The sequence below is a fragment of the Aptenodytes forsteri genome, unplaced genomic scaffold (genome assembly GCF_000699145.1).
Source record: "Aptenodytes forsteri isolate BGI_AS27 unplaced genomic scaffold, ASM69914v1 Scaffold8, whole genome shotgun sequence".
Lineage (NCBI taxonomy): Eukaryota > Metazoa > Chordata > Aves > Sphenisciformes > Spheniscidae > Aptenodytes > Aptenodytes forsteri.
The window spans coordinates 10,731,631-10,742,000 of NW_008796218.1; the positions used below are offsets into that span (position 1 = coordinate 10,731,631).

The following is a 10,370-nucleotide window of genomic DNA, read 5'->3' on the forward strand; positions in this document are numbered from 1 at the left end:
GGGAACATGATTTTTCTCTCATTTGACGCTAATTCTATTCCAAATTCATTGAGTAATGTGGAAGAAAATGTGATTGCTTGTCAAAGCTCAGATGCAGTTTTCTGTTGGGACAGAACGCAGTGGATTTGGAAGTGTCATGTTTAGCTGAAGGCAATGATGCTTAGTGTCTCAGCACCCAACTCCCACTGAATTTCAACAAGAGTTAGCGAACAACCTTCCCTTGGGCTTCAGTAAAAATCCTTGGCTTAAGTATCCAGTCTGAGCTGCAGGAAACAAGCTTTTTCTGAAGTCTTTTAAGGTATTGTTTCCTGAAACAGCAGAGGATAATGTAAGCGCAGAGAGAGTACTACAATTCTGTAAAATATTAAAATGTTAAAATTTAGTACGAAAGGACTACTTAAAAAAAAAAAGTTCTCAAGGTTGTTAGGATTATTGACTACAATAAACCTTTCCAAATCCAAGTCATAAACAAAACAGATAATCTTTTACATGTGCCAGGATACAATTTTATTGCTTCTCAGATAACACTGCATTTAGGCATTTATTTAACTTGAGGGTACTGGAAGAGCAAAAATGGTTCACTTATGTCTTATGACATTTGTCCTACTGTATGTTAGTGGAAGAGGTAGGGACTTTTCAGAGACATTGCTGGCAATGTCATAAGAAGTGCACACCAAAAGCTTAATAATTGTGCTAGCAAGAACAGGTAATCTCTGCCAGACTCTGATATCTAGATTTAATTGTCTTCAATTGGAAGATGTAAGATATTTCACCACAGTTCTTATATAACCTTATAAAAATGACACTGTTTATGGAGGTCACAGTTCTGCATTGTCTCATGATTTTCACAGATTTGTTAAATTGCTGAAGTGTATCACATCCTGGGAGTCTCAGAACTTCTCTCTGGATGGTTGTGTGATGACCAGTGTGTGATGCTGCACACCAAACCTTCAAGGAAGCTCCAGGTGAACACTGCTGTGGAGCCCTGATCTCCTAGTATTAGTGTTCAGAACAGATTCTAGTGATAGCAATAGCAACTATGTCTATTGGACTTATTTCTAGCTTTTTCTTTTTTTTAATGAGGTGAAGAAGAAACAGTTGGTGCCGTATGTCCAGCTGCTGTTCGTAGATGACCACCCAGTGCTGCAGGAGCTGCCAATGACCCAGTGCTTTGGGAATTACTGGCTTTAATAGGGCTGCTTCCTGCTTTCACATCACCTCTCTATCCTAGTCTGTGTTAGTGTTATTGCACCTTCATAGTATCAAAAAGAAGTACTGGTTTTATTGTGCTTATTTTAAAACCAGTACATTTAAAAAACAACAAAACTTACCTAAGTTGGGTATATAAAAATATACATGTAACAGCTCACATTATACAGTAAAAAAGAAAGCACCTGTGTGGAAAGCTTACCCCTTTCTTTGGAAGGAAAGCTGTCTTCATGTAGTTGCTTCAGTAACACGTACTTACACGTATATACATATAAAACCAGAACTTCAGCCACATAAATCTGTCCTCTTATGCGGCAGAGAAGACAGAAGGCCCAGAGGGGTGATATGTCTCATTCTTTCTCCATCACAGAACTGCTGCCATTCACACTGTGTGAACAAGAGTACGGCTTGGGTAAAGCGCGAAAAGCATGAGATAAATTATGCTCCATGTGGCATAATTCCTCCCAGGAAACAGCATAAGCAACAGCCTACAAACAATTGTACGTTATTCTGTTGTCAGAAGGAGCAGCTGTCACTATGAACTCCACAATCCTCGCTGAGGAATGCCGGCACAGGGTGTTGGGCCACGTGTGCTGTCTCTGCACTGTGATGGGGATTAGAGAGAAGGGCCAGTCGTACATGTTGCACTTGTAAAGCTATGAGCCAGAGGGCCGCTGGATACCTTCCTCAGCACCTCTGGCCCAAACTGGGAGAGAAAAACAGTGTGGAGAAAAAGGTTGTGGATCTTGTTGTGTCAAACCTTTTCTCTGGACAGGAGGGTCAAAGTATAACTAAATTGTTATATGCTATTAAAAAAGACGACTAAATAACTTAGTCTGTTTAAAAATTAGGTTTCTTTCTAATCCTAGCTGCATTTCACTATAGTAAAAACGGGTATTTGAAGAAAATATTTCACTACTAAAGATCCTTGCAATTATGGTTTAGAAGTGCCTTTTCCAGGTCAGGCTCTAATCTATTAAGAAAAGTTACATTTTTATGTTTTCCAAAATAAAACTGTAGTAATTAGATATTGTATTTAACCATGTGAAAAGAGTAAAAAGCTATTTCTACGCGGTTTCTGAGGTAATAAGCTGGCATGTTAAAAATATATTAATGCAAGTCATTCGGTGGTGAGTGTGTCTCTTGTCCATCTTCCCCAAAAAGAGAGGATGGACACGGTGATTTCAGTAAAGCGGAGAAAAGGTCTGTGGCATAACAGTTGGTACACTGTATCATAGTTCATCATGGTTTCTTGTGAGGTCCTCCCCATAATTAGTAGCTTGACTTCCAACAAACATATTCCAGTTGTCTAGAACCTCCTCTTTTGTTAACTTTTGATCCTGGTGGAAGGAAAATAAAATCCCTGTAAGAACATTTTCAAAGCTAAGTAAGAGACACACCAGCACAGACTTAAAAGAGCCCTGGGAAATAGACAGTTCTTCAAAGCAGCAGACTGCATGTTCAGGAATCACTGTAGCTGTCATGGTGAGTGAAATTTGGACCCCAGTGGAAGACAGAAGCCCCACTGGCTTCAGCTGGGTCAAACTGTTAATTGAAAGTTCTTTGTAATTGACTCACTGCCAAACAGTATATGGGTTCTCTGGTACACAGTTTTGCCTTGTGGTTTAGTTTTGCTTTCCTGACAGTAAAAATGAAAATCCTCTGGCGTATTTTGTTGAAGATGGTTGCTTATGTTAGCAATTTACACACTCTCTGTGTAATAGTGTTTTGACTTTTCAGGTTCCAACTTTGCTCACTCTACACTTCTGAAGATCACCATCTGGGATCTACTGAACCATTAATCTCCCACGTTAGAGGACGTGGATGTATTGAGCCAGTCTTTAAGTCACAGATGTGTGTTTGATTACAGAAATGGGGTTTTTTTGCTACCTCCTATGTAATGTATCTCTTCTTTTTCTCTTGCAGTCTAAATAAGCATACAAAAACCACTCATAAAAGGAAGAATATTTCTATTGTGTTACAACTTCCAGGTTTAAGATGATAAATAATTTATCTAACCTAATGAAAGCCAATGGGACTTCTAGAGCTGATAAAGTATTTTATTACTTTTACTTTGTGATTCTAACCCTACCAACTGAAACTGGCATTGACACATTAACACACTAGCAATTCTAGCCTCTAAAACTCCATTTGAACTGTACTAATAAGAAAAGATATTGGGAAGAATTTCTTGCTAGCTGTAGTTATTTACAATGTTTTAAAAAAACACAACACCTTATATAACTTTTTAAAAAAGTATACTAGAACACTTAAGTACCTTGTCTACATCCGATTCATAGACCAAGTGCCTGGCTTCAGCTAGTGCGTGATCATAGTCTTGTGGGAGAATCCAGTGCTGAATCTCCTCTTTGTCCATCTTTCCATCCTTGTTGAGGTCACGAAAATCTGAAAACTGTTCACGCTCTGTAATCACCCAGTCAGGCTCTGGTCCACCCTCTTCATTTGCAAACATATCAGCTGGAGAGGAAATAAAGGTCTCACCTGAGTCATATTTAATTTGAAATTATGCACAAACTAAAGAGAGTGTTCCTCAGAGGAAGACTAAACTTTTCACTCTGCACAGGTTTCTTTGTACAGAAAATGAAATGTGGGGTGTAAATAGAGTAGCTGTGCATAACTTCTCTCAGGCCTATTTCTTCACTGCTGGTGATCCTGTCCATTCTTAGATTACCCTTGTATCGTAACGTGCACTGCTGGTGAGGCTAACATGAGAGGTCAACCTGCCCAAAGGCCATCATCCACTGAATTTCAGAATGAAAAAAATTCTTTAAGGATCTTTAGCTAAATAGCAATCATAAGCTTTAGTACTGGGCTCAGTCACGTGGGGAGAAAGGAACTCAGCACTTTAATCTTGTCCCTGCCAGCAAATGTCTTTGTGTGTAAGATCAGACTCCAGCCAGCAGAGTGGTTAAGGGAAGAAAGGCACAGGGGAAATTTAGGAAAACAAAAATTGCTAAATGCAACTTGAATGTTTTTGTCCTGCTTTTAGAGAGGTCTGCGTAAGAGAAATTCATCTTAGTAGATGAGTCCGTTTTTAACCACGCAGTGCTGCAGCACACTCCAGTAAAAGGTATTCTTCTACAAAGAAAGACCTGGAGAAGTCATTATGAATCAGTGGTGCCTTCTGTGTGAGAAACCACAGGCAGTGTACTTGTCATAGATTGGTACCTTGGGATGGAGTACCATTTGTGACATAGGATGCATAGATTACGTACATGAGCTGCTCTGTATATCAGTCCTGGGCTATATTTAAGAGGGAAAATGCCACAGTGGCAGCGGCTATCTGTATCAACAGTTGGGAGAGTAGCAGTGATTATGAAGAGCAAGTGATTTGTAACTGTTCTTTACAGCATAGGCCTTCCAAATGATGAGTAGTGGGTCCATTTTATCCTTCTGGTTATTGTGGCCAATCGTTTCCTGCTGATCAGGGCTGCTTATTCCTCAAGCCTTCCACTTTTCTATTTATAATTAAAACCTGCTTTGTAAGTGCATGGATGGTCTCAGGGCCAGAGGCTGGCTGGTATCTATAGGAAGTATAAATGCTGGTCTCAAATCTAGGAATAACCTCCGCCCACCCTGCAGTGTGAGCATGTACACTAGGCTTAAGTTCTCTATTGGTAGAACTGTGCACAGTGTCCCTGAAATACTCTATTACCTGCTCATGCACAGTAAGAATTTAATTCTCTGCTTAACATGACTAGGGATATTTTGCTTCGCTGCTTCTGCAAAATCTAAACCAAATTTTGTAAAAGACAAAATAGGAGGAAGGAAGGAGGAGGAGGGAGGAATCGTTCTATAACCTTCAGGAGATTTCCCCATCAAATACCTGATGTAGAGACTGAAATTTTTGGACTTCTTTTTGTTGTTCCTTATAAACTACCAAAGAAGAGATTTAGTTTTCTGTTTTTTAACCCCAGCTTGATCAAAAATAAAAGAAATTACATCTAAAAAAGGGAAGTAGGAATATTTTAAGTATAGTTTTCCTCAACTCATGAAGAAAACTTCAGACAACACATTCACTTTCTTTTCTCATTTTTTTAAAGTGCAAATTATATTGTTTATTTGAAGCAACTGACACGTCCTGTCAATTTGATTTTTATCATCCTTGCCAATGTGGGGTGATCGTGACTAGAACATTCTATGTTCCTATCTATAGAAGACAAGAAAAAACAGCATTCACATAGTAACAAATGTTGACAATTACCTTATAATTATATGTAGGTAATGTCACTGAATGAACTGAAATTACTGTGGAAATTATACTGCTCTGTTATTTCAGTCATAAATGAATAGCGTTCACATTCTGAGGCTAAATATAATTTACAAGGAATAGAAACCCCCTGCCATTAATTAACGTGTGTATATTGTTCCTGATTATATGTGAAGTGATCTTTATAGCACCACTAGAAATGGAAAGATTCATCTGAGTTTAAACTAATGCTTTCCTGGTGCTACTTTCTTCATTTAAAACCTATCAAAGTAAGTGTAGTGGGAGAAGTTAGCTTTTGGTATCAGCATAATGATTCAAAAGGCTAAAACATATTATGTACTGGTAATCTCCAGTCCTGCTTCCATTTTTGTCTTCATAGGCCTAAGTGCAAGACAGCAGCTAACTGCCTAGTGTGACTAAAGTTTGTGCAAATTAACTGTGACTGATCTGCTGTTGGTGTTTCCCATTTTGTTCTCTTTCTGCCACTCAAGTAATGCACAGCTGACTTTCACGCACTTCACAACTTCGAGAATCTTAAATCTTAGTGCTATTTTTAGAGTTCATTTCTAATGTATCTTATATTTCTAGAAGAAACATAATGGCATCACCATACAAATCATTAGAGAAGTATGGGTACCTACTTACTAATTAAATTAGGAAAATAACTAGTAGAAAAAAGGTGAATTTTCTTTTTTGCAATGTGTGCTTCCCAGCTATTTTGCATAGTCAAGTACCATTCAAACTTGGGAAGAGACTAATTCACTTTCTGATCCTCCTGCATTTCTAAACAATGCCTTCAAAAAGCTGTTAGTGTGGTCAAGTATACAGAGAGTATTCCTGTCATGAAAAATATTCCAGACCCTCTTAGCCAAATTATACAAGAGTAAGAGGAGGATTTTATGCTGTAATGTGTGAGGAACCTTTTGCTGATGATGTTGCTATCTGCCTAAAATGAAATTAAATTTTCTGGGTTGGGTGGCTGGTTTAAAATAGTTGAACTGGAGCACAGAAAGGTTCACCTTTGGGTTGTTAATACTGCTGCAAATTTGAGAAAAGATGGACTGTAGATTATATAAGAAACAAACCTCAACACTTACCAATGTACTCATCTTGATCCACAAAACCATCCTCGTTTTTGTCTATGTCTTCTAAGGTTTCCTGGAAAATAGTTTTGCATCGAAGTAATCAAGAGAGAACTGAGAATTCTGGTTACTCGCCTCTTTGATCATTTCGCGTTTTGAGGCCTTCACCTGCCCTTGTACACAGGCAAATGTACTCTCACTGACTCCGGTGTGATTGTTGTTTATACAATGAATATACAAATATCCTTTCATGTTGAAAAACTTCCCTGCATGAATGAACTGGACATCATGCTTAAGTTTTAAGTTAGGGGCAGATACATGCTTGCATCAAACACTTAGCTGCTGTGTGTCAGCATACCCTTCCTTTTATTTTGGTGTAACTCGGTGCCCCAAAACTGTTTCTTGATTCCATTTAGGAGCTAAGTGCATTTAACAAGTCTTTCTTATACTGAGAGCTCTAAATCAAGTGAATTTCGTGAAAGGCATCCCTTTCCGTTCCCCATTTGGCTATGTGTGCGTCTTTTTCTAAACCCTGTGCAGAAAGATTAGAGAAGCATTTCAAAGCTCATCCAAAAAAATAAAAGTAAAAATAATGTCATTAGTTTTGCTCTGCTTACTAAGACAACGATGTCTTTCATATGCTCAAACTCTTCTGGGTGAAGGAAAGCAGTGAATTCTTCACGAGTGGCAGCTAAGTCTCCATCCAGATCTGCAGTTTTGAACCGTCTTTCATCTCTGGGCAGCATTTTTTTAAAACTGTGCTGATCGGTTGCATCTTGGAATTCTTCTGGATTTTCTGCAAATTAATCGAGAAGATCTCAAAACTATGTTCCTTTTAAAACATATTACCACAACGAAGCACCCCAATTTGCCGTTAGAGTCTAGAAATACAAACGCTTATTGCCAGAATAGCTGCTGTGTTAAAATGGAACTTCTCCTTCCTGTGAAGTTTTAAATTCAGAGGTCAAGCACTTGGTTTGATTTTTAAAGGTGACTTAGTAGTATAGGTAAATGTCTGAGTAAGTCTTCTGTTGCAGTCCAGGATAATGGATTTTGCACTATTGTATATTATCCTTCATAGATTTATTTTTTTTTAATTTGCTTTTACAAGCACTGCTTAGGCAATATTTGGGGCAGATTTCATTCACAGAAGTTTTATTCTTCTTAGGAATCAATATGAACTATACAACTTTTTCAAAAAGCAAGCAAACCAAAGAAAAGTGATTTCAGAAGCTGGCAGACTGACTGAAATTATCTAACTGCTACGCCTCTGCTACAGGGAACCTAACAATTATTTTCAGTTTAAAACAATGACATTTTTTCAGGGTGTTCGGTGGCATAAAACGAATGGTATTTGATAGAATTTTAAAAATAGGATCACTAAACTGACTTCAAACATGAAAAAAACTCATATTTCACAATTCACATGTTGGGAGACAAACACAGTTGAAAAAGACTAGGCCAGGAATCACAGATGGGAAGTTTAAGTGTGCACTAACACAAGACCACAATGTAGAAGCTGTTCTCCAAATCTTGGGGATTACAGAGACCAAAGACAAAGAGCTGAGAAGGTCTCCCAGGGATACTGCTGCAGGGATTGCGTGTCAAATACTTCCTTCCACAAATGTAATAAGCTCAATTTTAATCTAAAGCAGACTTTGTACTTATTACTGCTACTGGAAGCTTGCTCCAGAAAGTGCCTCTATGGTAGGTAGATATTGTCTTCTCATTTCCAGTATAAATGGTCAGTTAATACCAATTTATTGTTCTGTCAGCATTGCCCTTTAGCTTAAGTGATCTCTTCTCCTCCTTTCCCTTCGTTAACTTATAAAAAGCAAAGGGAATGTATGTGGGGGAAAAAAAGATTCAGGTATATTTTTTAATACGTTCCTTTTGCCTGATTTGTTAAGGATTTTCATTTGCAGTTGATCACAGTCGGAAGCATGTTATTCTGCAAGAACTATTTTAATCAATAACTTTGCTATAGCTTAGACCCAGCCTAAATTTTTAGCATCTAGACTCTTAAGAGTTTAGAGAGACTGAATTAACAAATACCGGTTAATTACACAATATATTCTTTTTTAATTAAAGTACCATTTTTAATGTTAAAGAAATATGTATTTCTAACTGAAGGAGACTTTAGTTCAGCTTTGTCAGTACATTTAATAATCCCTCTACAAAACCTGTGTGCTGGTGACCCATGTGGAAATGGCTGCAATAAACAACTAAGAAGTGCTTTTGACCTCTGAGCATCTATAAAATTTAATGCGATTTTCAAGAGTCCTAAATGTGACACCAAACTCCTGTTGACTCTAAGGCATGAAATCAAGCCTTATAATCTCAATAGTCTTTGAGCATATAATCTGAAAATGTTATCTTACCTAGATAATAACCGTATGTGGCTTGTTTGTATTCTTCCCAGGCGATTTTATTGTCCTTGTTTAGATCATAATCTTTCCAAACTTTAGCCACGTTTTCATAGATATAGCGTTTCTGTACCCGTTTAATCCAGTTTTTTAATTCCTCTGTTGTGAGATAGCCATCTTTGTTGTCATCTATTCTATCCACAATCTTCCTGTAAAAAGAGACCAGCATCCTTAGGAGTTGACAGAAGAACAAACTGCATGTCAGTCCAATTTTAGTAATCTTTATCTGGTCCCGATTTTCCACAAAAACGCAGTGCCCAAAACTTATAAAGCTGTCCTACTGGCTAAGGCTTTCTTGCATTTTGCAGATTATCTTAAGGGATATGTCTCTATTCATTATTCAATATTGCTATGAATAATTGAAATGGAACTCGCACGATCAAAATTAGTGAACAAAGTACCTCATATAATACCTGGATTTCTTAGCTTGTATCTACTTATGGGGACCTGTTCTTCACTGTCAATAGGGAGTGGCCATGCTGGGCTCAGAGTAGGAGACACTAACTTCACCTTGGGAGAGAGCCTGTACCGCAGCTTGCTGGAGGCAACCAGGGCAAAAAACTAGGATTTCGTGGACACCTGCAGTTTCTCCTATGACTTTCCAGCAGACTGACGCTAGAGTGGAGTGAGTTATATATGACTGTGTAATGCTGGGCATGTACACCATGTACAGTCTTCCCTTCCATTCCTGTCCCTCCACTTCTGTTTCTTTTCTTTCTTTTCCAGCAAAAAGCAGTATTGCTTGTGTTGTCAGGAATGCCTGTTACTCACTAAAGCAATAGCTGGTCTGCAGCAGGTCTCCAGTCATTGCTGGCAGTTGGGCTATAAGCCACTGTCCTGTATAAAGCTGCTAGCCTGAAGTCCTGTTGAAATCAGCAGGAGTAAGGTACTGGTGTACTCCCAGGGAAACTTCCATCTTTGAAAAGTTCTACACACAGCTGCAGATAAAACTGACCTGAAAAACTATGTTAAAAAAAAAAAGAGGCAACGTTCTCCTATACCATTTAGGTCCTCTGCAATAAATCTCTCAAGGGATGCCTGTAATTGCTAAACGCCACCAGTTTGGGTTTGAGCTTGTACAACTGGCTTCTGTCCCAGCTACAGTGGTAAACCAGATGATAAAACCTTTATCTACAATAAGAATGAAGCTTTAATCCCACAACTTGTAGGTAAGCTTGTGTTATATTCTGGGCACTGACCTGCGGGAAACTATGTACCCTGCTCCTGGAACTGGGGCAGGTAGCACCATGTCTCTTCTGCACATCCAAATTGGCTTTAGGCACATCAGCAGTTTTAACCCTTGTATCACTGCTCATGAGGTACAGGAGCAAACTGCCTGTAGCTGCACTGCACCTAGTTTGGTGACCACCCAGTGGCCAGCTCAAGATAATCTGAATGACCATTCCCCATAGGCTGAATCAC

The 10,370-nt window shown here is 38.6% G+C and overlaps 1 protein-coding gene across 1 annotated transcript; it reads right to left on the reverse strand.

The window, feature by feature from the left end:
* Positions 1-443: 443 nt before the first annotated feature.
* RCN1 (reticulocalbin 1) lies at positions 444-9,117 on the reverse strand. The gene is made up of 5 exons (XM_019474544.1): positions 8,904-9,117; positions 7,140-7,318; positions 6,538-6,598; positions 3,488-3,687; positions 444-2,549 (listed from the first exon to the last, which is right to left on the reverse strand). Exons 1-5 carry the CDS (start codon positions 9,115-9,117, stop codon positions 2,442-2,444), a joined length of 762 nt encoding a protein of 253 aa, XP_019330089.1. The 3' UTR covers positions 444-2,441.
* Between the last annotated feature and the right edge of the window lie 1,253 nt (positions 9,118-10,370).